Here is a 27,261-nt window from a genome sequence, read left to right on the forward strand (position 1 = left end):
CGTTCCCTTTGCGTCGCGTCTTTAATTACGGCCGGCTTTCAGGAACGCTTTCAGTATACCTCGTTAATTACCGTTCGGTAATTAGCCCCGCGGTACTGTCAAAAAGGTGGCGTTAATACTCCGGAGTGACTGGTTTTCCTTTTCTTTCTCTTTCTCTTTCTCGCGATGCAGAACCGCGGCAACCGCAATTGTTGCGGACAATGAAACGCTAACTCTAATCGTATGGTAATGACGCTAATCCATTTTCCGAGATCGCAAGTTGCGCATTATTCCATTATTTTAGACGGAACGAAAAATCGCGAGATGAAGGGAAAAAATAGAATGTTTTCGCGAGAAAGAAGTAAACCCTTCGCTTCCTTATCCGCACTTGTTGAATTTCTCCGTTCGCGCGAAGATGTTACCGAAATAAGCGCGATTCCTCATTAAAACGATCTCACGGTTATCTCTTCCTTTCTCACCCTTCGCGCGCGCGCGCATCGCGCAATAATTAAAACGTCCGATTTATAAAGATTAATCGTTCCTAATGCGTAATAATAAATGTGTGTGCGTTAACTCTGCCTATATCGTCTTGCGTTGGAGGCCGCAACTTGGCTCACGTCCCGCGACGCGATAATTGTTCCGCTTGTGCCTTAACACCGGCCATTTACAAGGGCAAATACCAAATTAAGGGTTAAGCGCCGCTTTCCCCATGCTTCTCCCTTCTCATCCTCCGCGATAATAACACTCCTCATCTTGACCCCCCGTGACTTACGATCCGCAGTTAGGTGAGAAGCACCGCTTTAAAGAGAATTCGCGGACGAATGCAAATATATCGATCATACCGCGACGATTTTTCATTGTGAGATCAAATTCGGAGAAACGATGCATCACATCGTTGTTTTCGTCGTTGAATCCGGCTGTTTATTAATCGACGCGAATTTAGTGGGATCGCAAAATCGATCAGGTGATCGTAAACGATTGAACTTGATGGCGATTATGTCATTACCTTGTCGAACAGAATTGAAGTTAAATGTTTAATTTATGTTAAATATATTATTTTCGATTATCTAAACATTGTCTATTATTACGTTGATTATTCAAACGAAATTGTTTTTGCATATATTATAAATTTATATTAATCTCACATTTGTATATATCATATAATGCAATCTTTTCCGTAATATTATTTCCAAAAAAATAAACATATGTATAAAGACATGTGGAGAAATATAAAAGGTCTTCGATAGAGAAACATTTAACATAGAAATGACAAAAGTTTTGAAAAAATGTTGAACAAAATATCTAAATAAAATAGCTCTGGCAAGAATACTACTATCGCGATATTGGCATTCCCAATATGTACAAAAAGATAATGACTTATATTTTTCTCGAATTAAAAAAGCCAAGCATTATTATACAAACAAATAAGGGCTGTTTTTTTTATCAGACTTCTATTATGTAATGCTTAATCATATACGACACATTACGATGATTAGTATATATAAAGTACGATAAGTCATGCAATTGTCTCTGTTATCGTAAGATGTAGCATAATAGCCTATTCAAGCCCACCCTAGTATTAAAAGAAATGAAAAATTTATAGAGATAAATAAATATTCAGTATATCTTTATCGAGATATGCTTTCATTTGTCTGTTACAGGCGAGAAGCCGTATCAGTGCACGTGGGAAGGTTGCACGTGGAAATTCGCACGATCAGACGAGCTGACGCGGCACTATCGCAAGCACACGGGCCAAAAGCCGTTCAAGTGCCATCTCTGTCAGCGATCGTTCTCGCGAAGCGACCATTTGTCGCTTCACATGAAGAGGCACTGATGAAAAGGGCCGTCCACAGAATCGTGCGACGCGAGAGAAAGCGCACGCTGATCGACGAGAGAGGTGAGAAACGGTCCTCGGCAATAGGCCAGTGATCCCGAGTGATCCTGGAGCGAGAGACGGACGATGATATTTCTTACATTTGGGACCTGAAGAGCCGCGTCGCGATCCGGCCCGTTTCGGAATCTAACGAGGACGGACTGGTTGATCGGACGGGCAGCAACTAGGAAAAAGAGATTGACGAAACAAACAAATCGTTCATTAGGTTTAGCGTTTAATCGCGAGCAAAGTGACCGCGACTCTGATCAACTATAGTCGGCTGATTCTCTCGATGCTGTCTTTCGCGAGTCTTTCGATGGATTTTTGCAGTGTTGCAGCTGCATGATAACCGGTATCTTAAATTATGAGCGTTGAACGCGAGAGGATAATTGTTTTGCCAATTGTCGGGCTTTGACAAAGGCGCGTCAATCTGGTCATTTCACGATTTTAAGAAAGGAAAGATTTGCTTGCGCAATCGAGTTCGTAGATTCGGCACGACGAGATGTATCGTTATTATATATACGTGTATCTGTTCTCTTCTGTGTTTCTAGCCAATTTTTATTTGTTCTATTTTCCAGTTTGTTATATATATATATATATATATATATATATATATATATATATATATATATATATATAACGCGTTTAAATAAGGCCAGCTCAACTAGTCTAGAGCACCATTTATCGTATACATTACGAAGAATAGAGCCAGTATATAAAAGTTAATTAATTAAGGTAAGTAAATGGTTAGAATGTAAACTAAAAGATATATATATATAACTATATATATATCGAACTCCGGTGACGGAGCTTGGGACTTAGCATGCTCAGTTAAATAAACTACAATCGTGATCGTAGACACTACGTAAAAGCATTAATAGAGCAATTTTTCGATTATGCACAAAGAATTTCGCGTTTAGGGACGGACAATCATTAATGTTTCATTATGTAGTAATGAAGTGAGGGATATATATTATGAACGTCGGCATCCCAAAAGCCAGTATTTTATGAATGCGTAATAAGCAATATCATTAATAGCATTATATATTATATATGATGCTTTTTAAAATCTCTTTTTAGTCGCAAGAGCTTTTTTCGATCGTAAATCGTCAAATTTTGATTCCGCGTAAAGGTGCCAAAGTAGAAGGTGCAATCACGAAATATCGTTAACACTACTTCGTGCTTTATGAAAATAAAAGCATAATCGAGTAAATTATTCTTTTCTATCGCGCTTTGAGATTTTTCATCCTAGAACGTAGACACACGCGTTTCACACAAACAATAACAATAAATATTATTCCGCATTTTACGTGATGGCATCCTGATGGAAAACTCGATAGCTCAATAAATATCCGCAGGGCACCTATAAAAGGCAAATATATGCTCAAACGCTCTGTGCTGTCTCTCGCAAGAACGATCTACTTTATCATATATATTTATGACATCGTTCTTTGCGCACGCGATTGTCTGATTACAAAATAAAAATTGCATCAGGATGTTTTTGATGCATCGAATTAGCGATTTCGGAATTGCTAATCTGAAAATGCACAATTTAGAGACTTTGTATTTTAAGAGAAAGTTACTTAATTAATCGTTGCTTGATTAATGTCAATTAATCGATAAAAATTCAGATGATATTTAAAAGTTTGATCTCTAAATAAATAAGAGAGAATACGACTAACGAATTTAATTAATTAAAAGTTAATCACACATAATGTGTGAGAATAAATTTATATATAGTTCATTTTATATAATATATAAAAAATGTAAGATTGCAATATATTCCTACAAATGAATGATTTATTGATGCGATATTGAAAATGAAAATGGAAAAAACTCTCGAAAATTATAGACACCGAAGTCGTTGATTCCACATGTTAATCACGGAATTGTGAGGGGCACGAAAATCTCAATGCGCTCGCTTGGTGTATAGTAATACATACATCGTGTATATAATTTCTAGAAACTTTGCGAAACGCGACCTGTGTAGGTGGCAGACATAGCATTAATCTGTTTCTTCAAACCGTATTTTCAATCGCTGCATAACTGCAATTAAAGCTGGGACATCCGTCTGAAGCCAGTTAAAACGATGGAATAAGAGATGCCAGTATATATGTATATATATATATATGTGCTAGAGAGCCAGTTTATATCATTAAAAGAATTTCCGCGTGTAAGATTAACGCAAAGGGTCGATAAATTAACATTTGTTACGTGTTGTATTCTGATAGGAAATAGTGCCTTCTAATGTTAAGAAAGAGGACATTGCGTTTAGGCCTTAAGTATACTGTTAGTGCCTTAAGTCACGCGAATCTTCGTGCTTGTACACCTTTCATAATCCGATCCTTCAAAAATCCTCGCCCGGAGGACCAGTTCGGCGCGCTTTATGATATCTTCACCGTAGAAATTACAAATCGAACGTCACATGTCGGCTTATATAAAACTCAGACGTATGCAAAGCTTCAAGGTATTAGAAACAGAATAAATCCAGGAAAATTAAAATATCGGACAATTAAGATACTCGTAATGATACGAATTTCTAATGGAATTTTAAATGATTTATATAATGCCGTGAAGTTTGTACGTATTAAGGTCTACGTATGAATTTATTTTGCATTTCTAGTAAAAAGTATGTAAACAATATTTTTTAAAAATCTCGATTGTGCGGTTGGTCCTGATCGTTCGATATAATCGAATATCTTGTTCCCTCTTCATAACTTTGACAATTTATGATGAAATTATTTTCATCTTTAATTTGTATTCTCATGCATTTTTGTAAATTTCATCATCTATTAAAATCTTGGAATTATTATTTGACATATTCCTCAACATATCCCGTAAATCAATTATCGGTTCTAACGGATAAATAATAAAGTAGGGATCTATATATACATACATATATTACTTATATATATTAGACGAGCAAAGAAGCAATGAAGGCTACAGTAGAATCTTTATGGGCAAAATTGATAGTAATCGCGTTTTTACAGTGTTACGAATTACTTTCATACATCATATAGATGGTGAAAATATATATAATGACGTGACGATATAATAACGTGCGTTACTTTCATCATTTTTATCCGTGTGTTTTTGCGCTGGAATATGTTGTTACATTTGTCTCGCACTTTTTATCTAAATTTCAGGTTGTCTGAATAATCGCATTAACAAAATTAAAATCTGAATTGCTTTTGTAATGTTCAGAAATGTTAATTAAAAACAATGGATGTTTTAACTTAAACTATTAAGAACTTGCACACAATTAAGGCTTCATGATCTTTCGTCAAGATTACCGCTCAATATTAAAGTTATCTAACTTGATTATCAATTTTATGATCGTATTATACGTGAGTAATCGTATTATACGTGAACTATATTTATATGATATTTATATAATACAAGATATATATTAAATTCGATTCCCCCTATGATAAGCTAAATTTATTGCTATCTAGAATATGTATGCACATGTCGAAAACTGCTACTAATATTAATGAATTTGTGATAATGATGAATTTATGATTTCATTAAATCGTCTTTTTATTTTCAATATTTTTCTCGATTTTTGTAGTATTGTCTTTCAAGAATTTGGAGTGCTTTCATTAATATAAATGTTAAGAATTATAGTTGAATTAAAATTATATTTATACATTCGGCATGATAAAGAAAAAATTTGTTTGATATAAGTGTATATATCGTTTTCACACAATTTGCTCATTCACTCACACGCATTTCAATCAGAAAAATGTTTTTATACTCGCATATGATATGTGATGTCGATCATTCTTGCTTATATAGGTTTTCAAACGCGTAAAGTACACGAGAGCAGTTAGCTATTGTGTACGTTAATTGCCGTCCTTTTTACGGGAAAAAATAAAACATTCCTGTTAGTACGATATGAGGTTAATCGCGCGGAAATTTTTAATGCCGCATTGTCGTTAGAGATTTTGATATCCCGGAAAGAAAAAGGAACCGACTACGCGAATTTACATTCCCCGAGCACACACGTTCCTATATCTAAGAGTACGTGGAGCTTCGAGAAAGAGTCCAATGCTTTACGCGTATTCGAAAAGTGTTTCCTTCCCCCTCTCTTTCTATCTCTCTCTCTATATATATATGTATTAGCGCTTATTTCCCATGTTAATGCATGACTATTCAATTTCCCATAGAAGGCGAATCGTGAATGGATAAGGGAGTAGGTAAATGAGCTCTAACTGAATTTTTTTCGAAGGGCTTCGCCCACGGAGATTAGCATTTCAAGTGCCTTAACGAACGTCACCTGACAATCGACTAATCGAGATTATACGGTCGAAATCACCACAATCAAGTCGATTTTCACAGACGCGAATTATTTATACATATTTGGCATATCTTGTTAGACTCGATTGAAAGATGTATGAACAAAATGAAAAATCAGATATTTTTTTTATACATACGACACATATGATGAGGATTCTTCTCTCGATTACAATCTTATTAATAATTCTGAAGAAAAAAATACTGGCACATCTCATTGACAATATCTCTCGTGTTTCTGTAATCTTGAATGTTATCGAGCTCGAACATTTGGTAAATATCAATGAAATTTAGATTTATTTCGAAAGAACCGATAGTATGAAGGACTGAGGAATGAAACCGGTATTTACACACACAATAATGCAAGAAATTACACCATTTATTATACACACGAGATATCGCATTCCACACGTTCTTTCAGAAAGATATGTGTATGATCGGCCCAAGAGAAAGTTTGATTTTACCTTAAAGGTCTAAACACTTTTCAACAACAAATTAAACACATGTTAAAAAAGAAATAAGTTACTATTTTATTTTATTAATTTTGAAACTTTATTTTTTATATTCAATTAGAAATACGACTTTATTGAATGCTAAATGCATGATAAGAGCATATAAGTTTAATTCAGTTTGCAGATAGTTGTGTGTACCTTTTTAGTACTATTCTTATCGTCTCTGAAAACTTGATATGCATACAAAAAGAATCATTTTCTCTATTATAAATACGTATTAATTGCATTTTTTTCCCTCAAGATATATACCTACTCATGTGCTCTTAATGTTTATGGTGCTTATAATTAGTATCATGGTGTTTTCATATATTTAATTTCACATACGCGCATATTAAAATACAATATATGCGTGAAATAGAATACAAGATGTTTGATGAATCGAAGTGATTCATAATTCGAAACTAAGGGAAATTCGTTTCTATTATATCTTCTATTAATTCCGGCATCTATTACATTGATTTATATCAACAAGATTATAATTTTTTTAGAGTATAATTTTCTTAATTGCAAGCGTATTTCGTTTCATGATATCTCTAATAGTTTATCTTTACTTATATTTTCTTTTTTGTCAAGATATCAAAATGCCGCGGTACATGTCTCTATGGGCGACCGAAAAAAGTGTTTTTTATTGTTATATACCGAAAAATACTTTCAAAGCGAAATACGAGCATTATATAACAGTTTCTTTAAACGACAAGTTATGCAACGCAAGCAGTGTCGTGATTTATAGGTTCGAATATTCACGTGAATTTAACGAACGGAACTACTAGTTCTTAAGGTAATAATTTAGAGTAACAATAATTATTGTACATAGCATGTAAAATTCGCCGTCTGATATCATCGATAGACGATCGGCGGATTAGAATAGCATGATTCTATCTGATTAATATAATCAATGGGGGCCAGTAATTCTCTCTCGGATCTCGCACGGATTTATACTACTGCGGTGCGCGTAGCCTAGCCTGAATTACAAATTTTAGTCCGGCTTCGTCCTACAATCACTCTACATGTTGATATATGTATTAAAATATTTCTTATGCGAACATAATAAACTATTTCTTATCTGTCATAAAAGTTCGCTTTTCTATTATTTTAAATCATAATCATAATTTCACTTTATTTAAATGTTATAATATTTTTTGATAAATAAAAGTAGAGCAAATGGTTTGTTATATTTTATTTTTTCATGATAAAAAATGCAAGATGCTAAAATTTTGAAAGAAGGGCGAAATAGCTGCGCGCCACTAACTATTACCGTTTAAGTATAATTGTATATGTTGCGTAGGAATGTAGATCAATAATAATAATATATTATATGATTCACTGTATAAACCAAGGCATTATGCTAACTTGGTATTTTTTATTGTATCACGCGGCGTTTAAAGATGGTCTCTATCGTACCGCGCACACAGAAGAGTTTGTTAGAGTTAAATAAAAAGAATAAAAAATATATATACATAAATGAATATATATATAGAGAGAGATAAATATAAATATATTGTAAATGTGGTTGTAATCATATTATTGTTATCGATATCGATGTCCTTAATTTGGATAATTTATTTATTGAAAAAAAAAAAAATGAGAAAAGAATGTATAATTATTGTACTTCGCAGAGAGATGAATAGTGAAATATATATTACGCACGCGAAATTATATATATATTATATATATATATATTTATATATACGATATTATCGTAAATGCCGGTAAAGTTTTTTTACGAGAAAGTCCTAAAAAAGTATATATTCACGGCCGGATATGGCCGCGAGCGCGTATATTGATTATAATAACTTGCGATTCCTACTATGGAAGTGAATCTTATATATATCGTAAGATCCCCTGGTGGTACAGTCTCTCTCTCTCTCGTGGCTGACACGTGATTTATTGAAATAAATATACGCCGTCGAGTTGCAGCGACGTGTGATGTACATACACATGGCATGCCATGATCATTCTGTGTGTGGTACAGCCACGCACCTGTCTCGGTATCCACACTATCGAAACGCGTTGTGGTTACATATTTTAGATAATACTTATCATTATCATTATTACGATTATTATTATAATTACTACTATTGCTATTATTATTATTGTATTTGGCAGGGTTACGACACATTAAAACCGAAAAAAAAACTCAGGCATGTGTATTTACATCCCTTCCAATCAGATCCTATACGCACAAAATCGAATGCACAAATATCCTTCTGAACAATTAATTTTTCTAGATAAAATTTTATATTGCATGACTATATTTTCATTTGATGTTTTAACGTATAGAAATCATGTCATAAACATATCTAGTCCGATTGCATTTTTCGGAGTACGCAAATTTCAATAGACAAACGGTGCCAAATAAATTCACGAACAATCAAATGCTAGAGATATTTTCTGACAGTTGACGGCTACGATCATTAGGCTATTTTCCTCGGGAATGTGTAGTGTCCCAAGACGCAATATCTCTGTGGTAACCGTGTATTTGTCCCGCACGGCAACGAGCCTTTCTGCACGCTGGCATTCTGCTAAGTTGTAGGTAGGTAGATAGTTTCTGTACTAGGTAAGTACAAATCCTACCACATATATACATACATATATATATATATATATATATATATATATATGTGTGTGTATTACGGTATATATGTACCCATCGCGAGAGAATTTGTAGTCCGAACGGCGGCTATAACCGAGGCCATAACTTAAAGCGGAATATCGCTTTTGCTGATTCCGGTCTATGACGGAATTCTCTCAAGTCGAGGTGCAATCCTCGGATATCAACCGTGACAACATGACGAGTTTCCTCGCATCTTCTTCAGAAAAGAAGTGCGATTGGCTTACGGGTGTAGGTATGCCGATAAAATCTCCGATATTTGAAACTTCAAGCTTTTCAAAGCGGACAAGTAAGATTAGGATGATAGCTTCTTTGAAATTTATGTTTCTTTGATATAATGATCATTAAAAATAAATTTAAATTTATAATTTTATCACGCGTAATCTCAATAATATCTTTCTTTTATATTTCATAATTCAATGAACCAATTTAATTATGAGATTATTTGCTAAATGTAAAGACAATAATATAAAATGTAAGAGATACATATAATCATATTTTATATGTATCTCTTACATTTAACTTTGTCGAAAAACAGAACGTATTAAATCGATATTTTTTTAAAGGATTGTCTATTTAACATCACAGGAAAATATTAAATATAATAACAGTCGATAATAAATATGATTATACCAGATGCAACATATAAAGAACTGAATTCTTCGTGCGGTGCATTTAATGTGTAAAATATGTAATTAAGGATAAAAGAAACTATTTCAATGAGAGATCGGTACATCTAATACGATGTTTTGCGACTTCTATCTGAAGCCAAACAGACGTTACTACTCATGCCAAGTTCTCGGACAATGTTAACAAAAAAACATATACAACACAAGCACGCTTAAGGTAGTGGCTGCAAGAAACTCGTATTCGTGATCATGCCATTCGTATCGTGTCCACATGTCTTCCGCGTCACTAGGCGATTGATGATGGCCATTATTATTAGAAAATAGCATAGTTGCTATAAAGCGGACGTTAAATACTTTACACGTATGTGGAGGTCGCATTCCGAAGAATACTTTAATCTTGAGTTACACAATTTAAACACATGTATTTTTAATTTAAGTAATAAATTTTTATTTAATTATTAAAATATTACGCTGTTTCTAAATAAAAAAAATATAGACGTCCATTATTTTTTTCTCAACACATTATCGCGTATTTTTATGTCAAGCTTAAAATACAATTATATCAAATTACGAAAATATTTTTTGTTCAGTTTCTGTAATTGTCATAGACTCTATATCGATATGTGTATACTCGCGATAAATTTAAATGAGATTCTAATATATAACTCGCGTCAATCACGTTGGTACTAATGAGACATCTTTTTGACGGTAATTGCGGCGTGATTTCTTGATGATTATAAATTGACACGTCGCGACGCGATCAAGGGTTTCAAGTAGAAGAAAATCGGCCAAATCATACGCGGCCTCGAGACCTAGCGCGTTTCTCGGCAAATAAGGATACACTGCGTAAAGCTGCGCGATTATCAGCTACAGTAAAATATATGTTTACAACCTCGTACACACATTTGCTTTGAACGTAACGAATGGCCAATGTTGTCCACGAACGTTATTGATCACGAGTAGTACTTTGCGCGGATATATATATTTGTCATCATTAGCGGGTGCGAGGTATACATGTACATGCGGCATAATCCGAATCATATGAAGCCACTGCATTAAAGGTGTCAAGCCTACTTATCGTCTCTTAATGTAACCCAGCTGTGTTGTGTAAAGTATATTTTTGTTCGTCATGGCGAATATAGTGTACAAGAAAACAATATCATTCTAATCAATATTAAAATCTATTATTAAATTTTCTATATTTGATAAGATACCTACATCAGCAAAAATCGTAGCCACCGATAAATAATATAAAAAAAAAAGATACATATGCTTAATAAAATTGAAAGAAATAGTTTTCTTAATATTTTATATTAATCTAATTTTTTTTAATATAGATCAAAATTGATTCTAGAATTAAATAATACATCTCAGTTATTAGAACCAGATTTGAAGAAGTTGAATGCAATTATAATATTGAGTTTTGTGTATTATAATTTGTAAAATAATTTTGTATGTATCTCTTTTACTTAAACTTATAATCAGTGAAAGTATCTTAACAATTTATAAAATTTATATCAGGGTCAGATTTGAATGTGTCACAGTAGCTGACGGATTAACGTGAATACATCGCGACCTTCGCGAGAAAAAAATAATGATTGCGATCGCACGGCGATGTGCGAACGGGAACGAGAGCGAACGTCTTTTTGCGAGCATCGCGCGTTGCATTATAAATCATAGCTTGCGGGCACGTTTGCGGCGTATCCGCGCCGATCGCGCGCATAGAGAAGGGAACGGAATAGTGTGGTTACCGCATGGTAAAAGTGACGATATAATTTTAGCCGAGCATTAGAAAGTGAATTACGAAGACGCGTCCACGCGGCTCGTAAAAGGGTCCGGCGCTTATTACGTTTGGCGAAGTGAATTTTACGCGTTTTGTAGCGTCTTATAGAGTGGAAAAATTCGCGAGACTGGAGAACGGCGTGCAATTTGCAAACGAGTTTTTACAGGCGTTGCCCGCTGAGAAAAGTTTTCATTTCTACTTCTTTTTTCGTATGTTTTTGCATTAGTATAAAATCAGTACTAACTTAATAAATCATAAAAAGTGATTTGCTTGAAAAATGTCATTACATCATATATTTAATGATACTAATTGTAAGAATCTTACTTTTTGATTATAACAATATAATTTCAGTTACATATTTAATTGACTGGTTTGACTAATCATTTATAGAGAAAACGTTTTCTAATCAAAGTTATTTTGGTAAGAAAAATGTTTTTTTTATAGAATAGTTACTGGCGCAAAAATTACATTATACAGATACTGATAGGAAAAATTGCTGAAGTATACGTTTTCTAATCGAAGTTATTTCGTTAAGAAAGTAATATTTAATGGCACTTTTCCTTTTCAGCATTTGTATAACGTAACTTTTGTATCTGTAACTATTCTGTCATTATCATCTAATTTAAGTTGCCGGACTTCAGAGAGACAATGAGTTTATTTGTAAAAGGAAGACATGCGCATAATAGTATTTGCGTGACGCAGCATTGCGGAAATTGTGTGCTATTGCTGTAGCAGCTGTCATATCTCGCGATCTTTACGACACAATTCGATGCAGATTAACAATCTTATAAAATGTTGCAAAGCGGAATTACAAGCGCACGAATGCACGCGTAATGAATCGCTGAACTACTTGATTAAATACAACAGCCGATTCAACCGTAGATAACATATTAACTGTAAAGCCCTGCGTACATTATTCTTATGCATACTAATCACATGGTATTAGTACGATATAATTGTATATTCTCGAAGAGAAATGTGATATGTAACACGTAGATAAATTTGATCTCTAATAGTTTCGCACGAATGTCGGTATGTATATGTTAAGTTACTGCATTTAGATTACTTTCTTTAATAGTACGCGTGTAATATTTAATATCTCTATAATTGATTCTTGAAAATGTTATCATTATCTGTTAATGTAATTATTTTGCACGTTCTGGGGAATCCATCAAAATTTCGAGTCTTAATTACAAATGAAGAAAGTTTTATGAATGTAATAAACTCGAAGAACTAAATGAAACATACGTAATTCGTAGCATCTAACAAAAATCTACCACTTTTAATTATTTGTCTTTCTAACTAATAAATAAGAATAAAAATAATAAATCTATTAAAAATCAAAATTTACTATTTATAATACGCCAACGTTAATAAAGTTTCTATTTTCACATTCTAAAAGAATCGTTAGAATAGAAAAGAATAAGAGTTTATTCGATCTCTAACGTGTAATATCTCTATGCAGCATCGTGCGACGATGACGAGAAATGTTGGTTGGACATTCCTTGTGACAAGCAAATAAGTAATTTATTGCGTGCGGCTATCGGAGGTATACCTGTGCGTCGAGTACAAGTCGTACGTAGCTACCGACCGACCGACGACCTCTATCTACGGTCTCGAAACGGCTTTTCAGGTTTAGGAGCGAGCTCGTGTCACGTTTCCCACGGCAGCGCCAATTGCATGTATACGCACATGCAAGAAACTTCGCCGTAAAATGCGCCTTACGCTTTTCTAGCGGCTCTACGATGTGTATTCCCTGCGAAAGTTGAGATTTTTATAATCGCGCAATCGAGGATTATTATTGCCGGTTCCGACGATATTAAGTTTGCATAACGTCCTGACTATTAACGGCTACCGTTCGCAATTACAGCCGATATATGTTCGGTCGTATTCCCCTGTTCATCTGAAAGTTTGCGAAATATCGCACTCATAAGTCTAATATAATCCTCATGTCTGAATATGTATAAATTTATATAACAAATTTAATAATATTAAAAAGATATTAGTAAAAATTTCTATATATCAAATATAATTAAATATAATTTATTTAAAATTTGGTTATTAGTAAAATATGGATTTGCCTTTGTGCTAAGACATCCAAGTACGTTACACGGAGGTAAAATCGTCAAGTTTTTGCGAATCGGCTAACACGTGTCTAGGACCAATCAGAGAGCTATTATTAAACTATCGTATATGGTGGCAAGGTATTCGTAGTGAGTATTCGAAAATGGCAATGAATGTGATAATTAAATAGACGGTGATATCACCGTTGCGGTAGCGCCAAGGTCGTGCAACAAATTCAATTGCACAATTATCTAAGAAATCAGTATGCTGCCGCCACTATGGCGGTATAGAAAGGTACCTGTGATTATTACCTTTACCTTATCCAGTTACTTCTCGAAGGTATCAAGGTTACGAGAACGTTGAGTATTTTCAACGATTTCCCAAGCGAGTTAAGCGCGACAAGAAAAATTAAGATATATAAATGATAATGATAAATATATTACGAAAAATATATATATTATGAGAAGAATCTCACAATGCAAGATAAGTACTTTTTAAAGGTCATATGTAAGTATTTAGAGGAACTGAAACGAATTTATAAAATTGAACGATTAGTTTGTACTTGGAATCATCTGGAAACGAAAGACTGGAGTCTGCAAGAGATGAAACTATAAGTGATCTTTTCGTTCGATTATGTAAACGCATTGAACATATACATATTCGTATATGGGTAAAGAAAAACACGATAGATTACATTCCTTACATTCACTCTAAGTACATTGACAAGATCTACGGTAAACAATTATACATGCAAGCTTTATCTTCGATTATCATGGATAAATTAGTCGATTAAAAAAGATGGGACTATACACTTCAACTGCGCATCTATCGCAGGAGGATCGTAATATATGATATAATATATAATTGAATCATAAATAGAATTAATAATTATATATGATATATATAATATATAATCTAATCATATATGAGATAATATTATGCTAACGTCAATGCTAACGTCGCCAATTCGTAATACTTTTTTCCAGATGTCCCACATTCGTTTGCGAGACCGATCTGGCAATTACGCGATATCAATTATTACTCATGCGGGCTATTAATGAATTAGAAGCGTTTTAATGTCAGTCCCACGTTTATCGCATATGAATCTATTCGCGAGCCGTATAACCTGCAGATTTTATGTTCTACCGAATCAATAAAAAGTGCTCGTCTCCTTTCCATGCAGCGCGCTTTAATAAGTATCGCCCGCGGTGAGCACGCTCGACATCGTACTGAGTAATTGTTAATATTACTGTGCCATAGATCGCAGTACTATAATTACTTCGTTATGATATACGAATATTAAAATCGCGTGATGAATACTCATCTTTATTATCGTAATTGCTTACTCTTCTACCGAGTATAGCAACTGATGCCACGCATGACACCAGAACGTAATATTTTAAGAAGTATCTACTAAATTATTCAAATCGTTTGACGAGGCAATAATCTAGACCACCAAAAGTGAAAAAAATAAGTTTGATAAATTGTAATTAAATTGTAATACGTTGATATAAAATCATAATTTTGAAAGAAATAAAAAGCGAATTTTATGTCATTATCATTAAATATGAATATTATTAAATCTAAAAAAATTATTAAAATATATTTTGACATAAAATGAGACAATGCGAATTTTGATTTTTATATAACATCTGTGGATTAATAAAAGATTCAATCGAAAAACGATCGAATCTCTGACACTCTTGTATTTCCTCTTATACAATAAGATCCTCGCGTTATCATTTTATTGTGGCAGTAATCGCTAATTGCGGTATTTTTTTATTTATTTGATTACTGTATCCGGCAAAAATATAATAGATTTGCCGATTTAATAGATTACGAGACGCCGTATTAAATTTATTCGCTATTAAATATGAATGCATTTTCAGGCTTACCTTGCAGATCGCCCTCCTTAGAGTAATAATTAACTCCTTAATACTTTCACAAAAGCAATATAAACCTATCAAATCTTATACATCGTAATAAATCTATTTGTTTTATCGCCGCGGAAATTTACCGTACTCTCTTAGATTAAATAAAGAAATTTGATTGCACGAATTATTAGACGCAGATAGAATAATAATTTTTTAGCAAAATTTCTTTGTTCAAAATTAAAAATAATTCAATGTGAAGACAATCATTTTCATAATATCAAAATTTTGTATAAATACAGAAAATTAGGTTAATCAATTAATATTAAAATATAAATGCGTTCTTCATAATATTATATAACAGAAAAATTATTCAATCTTTTTTCTTGGAAATTAAATTTTCGCGAAGTGCATTAATTATATCAATTATACAATAACAGTGCGAGTATTTTCGACATCTTAAATTCGTAAGTTTTTGTTACAAATTTTACTGTCTGATATTTTTTTTCGTAGAAGATGTAGAACTTGCAATTTTGCATGAATCAATAATTGGGTATCCTTATCTTACGTTGTATTTATCATTTTATTTCAATAACAAATTCTTTTTAAGAAAGGTAAAATAAACGTCAAGTATAAAGAAGTATTGAAACTTGTATGTAAATAAAAATTTGTTTAATTAATATTTAAAAATTAAGATATATGTATAATGTATAGATGTGTTGTACAGAATTTACATGTACTTATATATTGTATTACTTAACGTTTCTTTTACCATAAAATAAAAACTTTTCACTCACCACATGATGTGCAATGACGAAATTGACTCGAGAAGCTACGTCGATCTATAACATACAAATATAAAATTCAAATTATATATATATATATATAATTATATATATAAAAATATAAGGAGACATTTAAAAACATATAATTTTTGAATACATTATTCTTCTTAAATATACACTTTTTTTGCAAGATGTATACAAATTTTTATTTCTAATTCTTGTTCAAATCATCAATTAAATGAGTACAGAAGCGTGTGATTAATAAAAAATAATATAAAATAAATAAATAAATTACCTCAAGGTTGTTCGGTTGTTGCCTGATGCCTCCTAGGCCTCCTCATCCTCTCAGGTTGTCAGGAGTTGTTTCACTCACTCGCGAAAATACAATTTATTAACGGTTCATTACGCGATACGATAAAAACGACACTCCCGAATTCGAACGCGCGACATTTTTACGGCATTCCCGAATTTAAACACGCGACATTTTTTACGGCACTCCCGCCTTTAAATACGCGACCTTCTTTACGACACTCCTGAACTAATACGCGACGAACCATTCGTGGCACACTGAAAACAAACATAAAATATTTTGTTATTATGAAATACTTTTTTTAATCGTTGCTATCGAGTCGTTTAGGCACACTTAATTGATGCCGTTATTCAATTTTTGCATTTAATATACATTAATGTACGCGCCGTTAAATTGTTTATAATCTTCCTTCCTCTTTTTCTCCTACCCTTGTTTTTAACAAGATATTTCGCACGCGCGCATATACACGTGAAAGTGCGCCTCCGTCCAGTCATGTCAGCGCTAAATGGACCATCAGGGTCGTCATAAATCCTGGGACTATCAGATCAACAGCCGTAGCAGACTTGACTTGTCCTAGATATAAGGACGGAGACCACCGCCCAGTGTAATGGAAGAGCTCTCTGTCGACGCGCAAGGGATACGTCCCAGATGAGATCTGCACGAACCTGTCTCCACGAGAACACCCAGACTCCACCTGACTTCATCATTAACCCTTTCTGACTTAACTTCATTTCCCAATGAAATAACGTGTTAAACGTCATATAAATAATATCTTATACGTACTATATTAAATTTAGAGCGACATTTAATTTTGTATGTACGTGGAAATTTTATTTGTGTGATTTAATAATAAAATAAAATTGAAATACATTGCTACTCTATCTAATATTTATTTTTAATTTTATATAAAATGTGCTATAAATAATAGAATGTTTCAAATATTAAATTCATAAGAGCGACTTTTGACTTTCTTATATGTGCGGATATTTTATTCCCGTGCAAGTAATTTAATAATAAAATAAAATTGGAAATACATTGCTACTCTTTCTGAAATTCCTCTCTAATTTTTTATAAAAGTATGTGATTTTTTATAAAATTATAGGTAATAGAATATTTAAAATATTAGATTCTGAAGAGTGACTTTTAACTTAATATGTACGTGGAAATTATATGCAAAGTGGTTTAATAATAAAATAAAACTGGAATACATTACTACTCTTTCTGATAGTTCTCTCTAATTTTATATAAAATGTGCTATAGCTAATAGAATATTTAAAAAGACGTAACATCAAGTTGTTTTCACGAAACATGCTTATCATAACGATTTAACGATAATTTCTGGATCAGTGATAAGTCGCGTCACTGTCACAAAATCTGTCTGCGTTCTAGAAGTAAGGCGCGTCTCGTTGGAGGAGATAAAGAATCAAGGAACATTGTTAATTATATGGTCGTGCACCGATATCGATGCTGGCTAGCGAAGGCGAAGTAACCGGACCGCCAGGGAAGATGACATCGTACACCTAACGAATAACAAGCGTAACGTTTCAGTTGGGCTTTACTTTGCCCAGGAGGACTGGCAAGGAGGAAGATATCAGTATGCCACAATGAACCACCTATCGCCTTGTCCGGTCGGAGGCTAATTAACGCGGAGATTCATTATCGACACCTAGTCGCTCGTCCGCGCGGTTACCATCTTAATTTTAACATTCCTGATCCTTGATTCTTCCATTATTTGTTTCTCTATTGTATCATTGTACTATTAAATTAGAAGTGAAATTTATTATATATATATATATATATATAAGTCGATTTAAAAGTAAATTAAATAATCTACAATGTATATTAAATCATAGTAATGTTGAGGAGCAAATTTTATTTTTTATGCTTTAAATGTAATTATTTTTGACAAAGTACTTAAAGAAAAAGAGAAAGAGCTCCGTTTTTATATGCTTAAAATATATCTGAAATATTTGATTAATCGCTAACACAATACATTATATTTTAAATTCAAATATAATTTTAAGTTAAAATATAATTGATATCAAAATTATTGTGTTAGGCGATTAATCGAATATTTGAGACATATTTTAAGACATATAAGAACGGAACTTTTTCTTCTTTTCTTCCTCTTTTTCTCATATTCTACACTTTGTCAAAAGCAATAATCACATTTAAAGCATAGAAAATATAATAATAAAAATTTGCTCCTCAATATTACTATGATTTAGTCATATAGATTATTTAATTTCCTTTTTAATTGACTTTATATATGTTCTCAAAATAATTTAGATTTAATCTCGAAATTTATATTATGTACAGAGTGTTTCTGTTATTTTTCTCAAAGTTAAAATAGTTTTTTTCAGCAACAATGTTATTATCGATAAAATTACGAGATTGCCTCATGGATTTCGAATAAAACAATATTGTGAGATGGATATTTATGCACCTGATATCAGAATAAAGACTGCAACATTGATTAGCGACAATATGTTTGATTTTGTTGTGACTGACTCTTTTCTCAGATGATAGTACTCTGCAACTCTCGTTTCGGTAACCTGAAACATAATAGAACGTATAAGATAAATTTTATCGAAAAATAAAAAAAAATTAATTACGCCAATAATTAAGGTTCTCTTTAATACATTGTCAGATATTTATACAAAAGTATTTGCAAGATATATAGGTATATATATATAAATATGCACATAATATAAATTAGAAATAAATCATTATTTTACTTTTATATGAAATATCAAGAAGTACTTTTCGCGTCGTTTACTTTCTTTCAAATGGATTTCGAATAAAATAACAAGTAACAATAAGTGAATATTTATGTACCTCGCACTCTCATAGTATTTGATTCTCTCTTTCTGTCCCTCTCAGACGATAGTACTTTGCACCTCTTGCTTCGATAGTATGAAACATATATATAGAATATACAAGGTCAATTCTGTCGAAAAATAAAAAAAATTTCAATTACGCTAATATCAAAAAAGTAAATATTAATAACTAATAACATTTAATAAGATGCATTACCTTCTTAACAATTTTTCATATATGCGGAGATTTCCTATTTCTTTATTTCACGTTTACACGTTAGCTCGCTACATTAACTGAACATTTGAATGAAACGTTTATGAGAAACCGATGATATATATATATAGCACATAGATGAACCGCGCAACTGTTATTATATGCGATTTTCGCGCGCGCATAAGCATAGAAATATATATTGAAAATAGACTGCCTTTCGCAATATGCAATCCGTTGAATGCAGCTGCAACAGTTGTTGCCTACTTCAAGGCTCTCTTTAATAGCGTTGTCAGATATATATTTTTACACGAAATTATATTGCAAGATATAAATACACGCCTAAATATATACGCGTCCAATATAAATAAAAAATAAATAATTAATTTTACTTTGATATGAAATATCGAGAGGTACCTTTCGCGCCGTTCTCCTTCTCTTGGACAACTGCGACCTAGAAATGAAACGCCTCCGTGGCGCAATCGGCTAGCGCGTTCGGCTGTTAACCGAAAGGTTGGTGGTTCGAGCCCACCCGGGGGCGGCGTCCTTCTTTTTGCACTCCCTGCACACGAGATACACATAATTATAAGACTCGATCGATCTAATTATCACATTTAACGAGTTTTTTTTGTTCTTACGCAAGGAGACGCACGTTCTTCGATAAAGAGGGAGGTTTCGTTTGAAGTTGTACTTCGAACAGAAAATCGACCATGAAACAATCGATTATTTATCGAATGCATCACGGACGCGGAAATACTGAAATCTGATTGGTCGCTGAGACTCGAGTGTCATTCTCCCTAGCGCGTGCAGGTGACGCTGCGTACGTTTCTCGAATATTTATTACACTATGCTGGTCTTGTATATGTACCTTTTACTCCATATTCGGTTACTTCGTGACGATTTTGTGAGTGAGTGATTTGGAACAATAATTCTTTTTTCGCGAGTGAATTTTTTTTGCAGATCTTGCCTACGATCGACTACGACCAGGAAATAAAATGACAGAAGAGAAAACGGAATTTGTAAGTAGCCACGATGTTTCGATGGTTCGATTTTCTGGCCTGCTTACATTCTAACCTCGCTTTCCACAAGGTCCCTTTGTTGATTATCAATATGCATAAAAAACCCATCATGAATTTTCACATCAATCTTTCCCCTTCAAATTTTTGTTTAAGAAATATTGTAATGCATTATGGTGAAATTATCTCTTTTAAGGTTACAAAATGCTATAGGAAAAACGAACATACACTCATGCTCATGTTGCATTTTATATTATAAACGATTATATTATGTCTTTTTGAAAGAATTCTGTTTTTATATTAATAATATTCAAGAATCTCTATATATTTATTTTCTGCACATTTTCTTGTGTACACATGTGCATTTATATGAAAGAAACTAAAAATATTTGAATTATGCATGGAAGTTTTGTGTGTGTATGTGTATGTGTACACACACATACACACACAGACACATTAATATATACATATATATTGAAATTTCTTTGAATTTCTAGGATTGGGGAAATGAAAAGTTACAACGTGCTCAGAAGACAGTTGATGAATCATCTTATGACCTGGAGGCATGGAGCGTTCTTATAAGGGAGGCACAGACTAGACCGATTACAGAAGTGAGACCAGTATTTGAAAAACTGGTATCAGTATTTCCATCAGCTGGACGTTATTGGAAAATTTACATAGAACAAGAGGTAACTGGGCAAAGAAAGATTTTATAAAGTAAAAATTATTACAAAAATTGAACTTGCACTTTATATTGTAATATAAAGGCTTAAAAAATTAATATTATACTCTAAATTATTTTGTTAAAAAAGATTTATTATGTGTTATTGTTGTTATTGATTGGCATATTTCTTATTCGTTTTTCTAGATGAAAATGCGGAACTTTGAAAAGGTGGAAAAGGTATGTTATTAACTTATATGAATTTATATATTTAGTAAAAAGTTTATGTATATATTTATATGTTATTAAAAATTAGCTCCTATATAAAAATTCTATTCTATATAAAAATTCTATTCTATATGAAAATAGTAAAAAATGATACAAAAATAAAACTTATTTTATGCAGATAAATAAAGCAGGCCTAAATATAAAATATCATAAAATATGTTATAAATTAAAGTAAAAAGTTGGTCCTTTTGATTACAATTAAACTAACCGCGAATAGAAAAGAATGATGTTTTGTATGTGATTCTAATGTCATCTTTATTTAATTCATTAATCAGGTTTATCAGTACACGTTTTATAGAGTTAATTGTTTTATTATACTGCTTTTGTGGAATGAAATATTTGTTTTCTTTTGTCGCTGTAGCATAACAGGCCAGAATTTTAGGATATTATTAACATGCAATGTTCAAATATTATCATATATAATGTGATCTTCTAAGCACTTTGCATATTATGTGAGGTGAATAAAAAACTATTTCACCATAAGCCAATTATTTCATTGATTAATGATCAATCTGTTAAAATGTTTGGGAGGTTGTTTTCTTTGGCTACATTATATATTTGTTACACAGTTTATTGATTGAAAATAATAATTGCTGTATAAAAATATGATCTAAAGAAGACAACTTTCTGAATATAATAGCCTTGTATTCCTTCCTGCAATATATATTTTTATTTGTGCTTAAAAGGTATTGTATATAAATATTATTGCAAATTGAGTAGTCATTTATAATAAGTATAAGATTCAAGTACTTAGATGACATCAAATCCTCAATCAGATTGAATCTGTATCTTGAGGAACATCTTATAATGTTTTATCTAATCAGAGAGTATCGAAAGTAAGTTCTATTTACCCTTCCTCTTAGCAATATTTGAGAAAATTTGACATAGATAAAAAAAACTCAAATATTGCGAGTACTTTCAGAAGTAGCATAAGTTGATAAAATATTCATACACAATTAAATTTTTAAATATATCATTTTTATTCATTTGTTTTAAAATATTTTAATATTAGCATATTCTCTATTATCATCTTATGCTGCTTCACATTGTCTTAATTTTTTTATAATGTCTTGGGATCATTCATTTCCGGATCCCACATAGGTCAATCTTCTATAATTGGCCCCACATGCATTAAATAAATACATTTTTTTATTTTGTGGGGCATTTTTATGTTATATATATCAATACATATAATATATTTATATATAAAACATATCAAGAATATCTCTTTCATTATTATTAATAGATCATTTATATAATAAACTATTCTCAATTGATGCATTGGTGCATTATTATTTATCCTATTTTATATATACTGTTTTTATTATAGTGACTGTATTATTAAAAATTTTCTTAATAAATTCTACCTGTTATTTCTTACAACATAAATGTTCAATCCCGTGATTTATGCATTACAAATAACTATGTGTATTAATTAAACTTGCCTTTATGGGTAAGTAAGTAATTTGGTAGATATATATACAATACATATATATCTTCCTTTAGGAGACGGAACTTGAATAAATTTTTATATTTATGATTGCTAGTTGCTACAATATTTCTAAAATATCTCTTTTGTCTGACAGCTTTTCCAAAGGTGCCTCATGAAAATTTTAAATATTGAATTGTGGAAACTGTATCTTTCTTATGTCAAAGAAACCAAAGCGAGTCTAGCTACATATAAGTAAGTACATGGACATATTTTGAATTTATAATAAATAAAAAATGTATTATTTATTTTTTTATTAATTTTCTATTTTTTTCTGTCATTATTTCATTTTTTATTTTTTTTATTAATGGCCATTATAAGTATATAAATAAGAATTTAATAATAGTTTGCAGATGCTTATTTTCTTTGAATCATTGCAAGATAAAGAAATTAATTGTAACATTTTTCTAGAGAGAAAATGGCACAAGCATACGACTTTGCATTAGATAAAATTGGGATGGATATACATTCATATAGTATTTGGAATGATTACGTTATGTTTTTGAAGAGTGTGGAAGCGGTCGGATCATATGCTGAAAATCAGAAAATCAGTGCTGTGCGAAAGGTAACTAAAATTGGATGATAAAAAATTATATAATAAAATATAATTTTCAAGCAATCTATAATAATTAATGTCATAGGTTTATCAACGAGGTGTTATCAATCCCATGATCAACATGGAGCAATTATGGAAAGATTATATGGCATTTGAGCAGAATATTAATCCAATAATCGCGGAGAAAATGGCAATTGAAAGATCGAGGGATTATATGAATGCAAGACGTGTTGCTAAAGAATTGGAAGCAGTTACGAGAGGTTTGAATCGAAGTGCACCCAGCGTCCCACCAACCGGTCATCCTGAAGAAGTTAAACAGGTATTTATATTTCATCTTATATCTAGCATATTTTTTATTGTTAAAATTTTCAGTATTAATTGCCATATTATATTTATATAGCAATTAATACTGGAAATTGATTATATATATAATATGTTATATTAATATATTTTCGTCGTTTAGGTCGAATTATGGAAGAAATATATTGCATGGGAACGCAGTAATCCTTTAAGGACAGAAGATACATCGCTCGTTGCTCGCAGAGTTATGTTCGCAATCGAGCAGTGTCTCTTGTGTTTGGGTCATCATCCCGCAGTATGGCATCAAGCAGCGCACTTCTTAGAATTGAGTTCTAAGATATTAACGGAAAAGGGTGACGTGAATGCGGCTAAGAATCTCAGTGATGAGGCCGCTACTATGTTTGAAAGAGCGACGAACACATTATTATCGAAGAATATGTTACTGTATTTTGCACACGCGGACTTCGAAGAGGGTAGAGTGAAATACGAAAAAGTACATCAGATATATCAAAAATTTCTTGATATACCTGATATAGATCCTACCTTGGTTGGTTCATATAAATATATTTATGCGTTATATAATTAAGTTGTGGATTATGTTATAAAATAAGATATCTCGTTTTACAGGCATATGTACAATATATGAAATTTGCAAGAAGAGCCGAGGGTATAAAATCTGCGAGGACAGTGTTTAAACGAGCACGAGAAGACACAAGATGTAAACATCACGTTTACGTCGCTGCTGCGTTAATGGAATATTACTGTACTAAAGATAAAAACATAGCATTTCGTATATTTGAATTAGGCTTGAAGAAGTTTGGAGATAATCCGGATTATATTCTTTGTTACATAGATTATTTGTCACATTTAAATGGTAAGAAAGTGTGTGTAAGAAAATTATGTAACTTTACGTAAATTGTTATGTATATACCATATATATATATTCGAAATAACTATTATATTGTAGAGGATAACAATACAAGAGTTCTTTTCGAGAGAGTATTATCTTCTGGTAGCTTAGAGCCAGAAAAATCAGTGTATGTATATAAAAACATATTTCGATACTTTATCAAAATTGTAAATTTTCTTTATTTAACAAATAATTTATTTTTTATAGAGATATTTGGAATCGTTTCTTGGAGTTCGAATCTAATATTGGCGATCTAGCTAGTATCGTCAAAGTTGAGAAGAGACGAAGCGCAGTATTGGAAAAGGTTCATATGTAATCTATATTATAATTAACAATAAGTAATATATAATTGTCACTCATAAAAAATCGTTAACTTTTATTGCTTTCTGTTTCAGATTAAAGAATTTGAAGGCAAAGAGACTGCTCAGTTAGTAGATAGATATAAATTCTTGGATTTATATCCCTGTACACCTATGGAACTGAGATCAATCGGATATATGGAGGTATCTAGCGTTGTTAGAAATTCCATCGGCACTCTACCCCGTGTACCTGATCCAGAAGAAGCAATTGCCGCTTTACCTAGACCCGACTTGTCACAAATGATCCCATATAAACCGAAAGTAAATCCTCTACCTGGTGAACATCCGGTACCAGGTATGTTTTTGAATGTATCTCAATTTTTATGTACTCAAATATAAATTAAGTTATATATATATATATATATATATATATATATATATATATATATATATATTATTATATTCTTGTTACGTAGGCGGTTCCTTTCCATTACCACCGGCTGCAGCTCAATTGTGCACCATGTTACCCCCACCTGGTTGCTTCAGAGGCCCGTTTGTTGCCGTTGATTTACTTATGGATGTTTTTAGTAGAATCCAATTACCTGATCACGGTATTTATCTTTATGCTTACAGATTTCTTTTTCGAACGTTATTTAATTCTTGTCCTAAATTCTTTACAGCTCCATTGCCAGTGGCGGATAACGGATGCGATACAAAGCTGTTCGATCTCGCGAAATCTGTACATTGGATCGTCGATGAAAGTAATGATGGCATGAGCATCGGATCTAAACGAAGACGAACACGATTAGGTGGTGACGATAGCGAAGAGGAAGATTTACCACCTCCGCCTATAAATGATATTTACCGCCAAAGACAACAGAAGAGAGTCAAATGAACAAGAGAGACTTAAGTATTAGGGATATATATGAGTATGAAACGAATATAGAGATCCGACGTGTCGGCGTGGACATGTAATATTTTTATCATTTTACTTTTTTGCGCTCTGCGCATTGCTAACTGTCGGAAAACACAGTTTTACTATATTCGCGAGATATACGTTATATGTGTACGTTTATTAAATTCCTCATGTGACAATGTGTGCACGATATTTCGAGTACTGTGTACTCAGGAATCTGTTCTTCTGAAATTTCAGAACTATATTTTCATCTTAACTTTATATCCTTCCTCATATACATGCAATTGTTCATAAAATTAAAAATAATTCAATAGAAATGCAATCGAATATTTGTTATACTGGATGTATTATTCCTCATCAATGTAAGATTAGTATTATAATTATGATTATATTGATATAATTATGATGATAATGAGACTACAATATCAAATAATATATATTATTTTTTAAATAAATCATATTGTGACATGTAAAAATATAAAAGAAGAAATGCGCTATTTATCTATAAATGGGCAATTTCTGTGATTCATATTCTTTAAATTTATAACAATTTTGAATCTATCAGGTTGAGACGGAATTCTTCAAATTATAATGAGATTAGAGAATAAAATAATCATTGTAAAGCGATTTTGCTGTATCCAATCTGCGTGTAATTTTTGCTGTAACTATTGTTGGGATTGCATTTAATATTTTTATTTTAAACTGATCAATATTCATATTTAAATGTATGTAATTTATCGTACAGGACCAATAAACGTGATATTAAATTATTTTATCTTATAATAACAGTTTATACCTATTTCTATTTAAATTTTATTAGTATATATATCGCGTTTTACTAATAGAAATTAAATATGTACGGAAATCCATAAAAATACGCTATTTCGGATCTGCAGCTATTTAAAATAGAATTTTAATATTGATAAAGACTATTTTTCTTTTTGTCATTGATTAATTCATTTGTTGCTTTGAAATATAGTCCGAAACTTATTCGATGTATGAATAATGCTGTCCAATTAACAAATTGGAGATATTAACGCCACAATGAAGTAAATAGTTCTCGTCATCAGCGCTTCTCGCGGG

The 27,261-nt window shown here is 32.0% G+C and overlaps 2 protein-coding genes, 2 long non-coding RNA genes and 1 other non-coding gene across 6 annotated transcripts in view; 3 read left to right on the top strand and 2 right to left on the bottom strand.

Moving 5' to 3' along the window:
- Nucleotides 1-8,273, top strand: part of LOC114931039 (uncharacterized) — a 289,103-nt gene extending 280,830 nt beyond the window's left edge. For both annotated transcript variants that reach the window (XM_029302951.2, XM_029302949.2), the window contains one exon: nt 1,641-8,273. In XM_029302951.2, the coding sequence (XP_029158784.2) occupies nt 1,641-1,813 (173 nt within the window). In that variant the 3' untranslated portion in view covers nt 1,814-8,273. The remainder of the gene's footprint in view (nt 1-1,640) is intronic.
- Nucleotides 1-20,294, bottom strand: part of LOC114931040 (uncharacterized) — a 266,820-nt gene extending 246,526 nt beyond the window's left edge. The window contains exons 1-5 of the long non-coding RNA XR_003819590.2: nt 20,161-20,294; nt 19,552-19,619; nt 19,160-19,268; nt 16,699-16,970; nt 16,416-16,460 (exon numbers count right to left, since the gene is read on the bottom strand). This is a non-coding gene — a long non-coding RNA (uncharacterized LOC114931040). The remainder of the gene's footprint in view (nt 1-16,415; nt 16,461-16,698; nt 16,971-19,159; nt 19,269-19,551; nt 19,620-20,160) is intronic.
- Nucleotides 20,211-20,284, top strand: TRNAN-GUU (transfer RNA asparagine (anticodon GUU)). The gene has a single exon. It is a non-coding gene; the product is annotated as a tRNA-Asn (tRNA).
- LOC114931121 (uncharacterized) overlaps nt 20,289-27,261 on the bottom strand; it is a 132,404-nt gene continuing 125,431 nt past the window's right edge. The window contains exon 5 of the long non-coding RNA XR_003819605.2: nt 20,289-20,305. This is a non-coding gene — a long non-coding RNA (uncharacterized LOC114931121). The remainder of the gene's footprint in view (nt 20,306-27,261) is intronic.
- On the top strand, nt 20,605-26,948 carry su(f) (cleavage stimulation factor subunit su(f)). The gene is made up of 13 exons (XM_029302948.2): nt 20,605-20,762; nt 21,257-21,448; nt 21,628-21,660; nt 23,295-23,392; nt 23,609-23,762; nt 23,839-24,072; nt 24,217-24,600; nt 24,681-24,927; nt 25,021-25,090; nt 25,171-25,267; nt 25,359-25,617; nt 25,739-25,873; nt 25,943-26,948. The coding sequence occupies exons 1-13, from the start codon at nt 20,739-20,741 to the stop codon at nt 26,155-26,157; spliced, it is 2,142 nt and encodes a 713-aa protein (XP_029158781.2). The 5' UTR covers nt 20,605-20,738; the 3' UTR covers nt 26,158-26,948.

Source organism: Nylanderia fulva, unplaced genomic scaffold (genome assembly GCF_048542155.1).
Source record: "Nylanderia fulva isolate GAGA-0341 unplaced genomic scaffold, ASM4854215v1 Scaffold1, whole genome shotgun sequence".
NCBI lineage: Eukaryota > Metazoa > Arthropoda > Insecta > Hymenoptera > Formicidae > Nylanderia > Nylanderia fulva.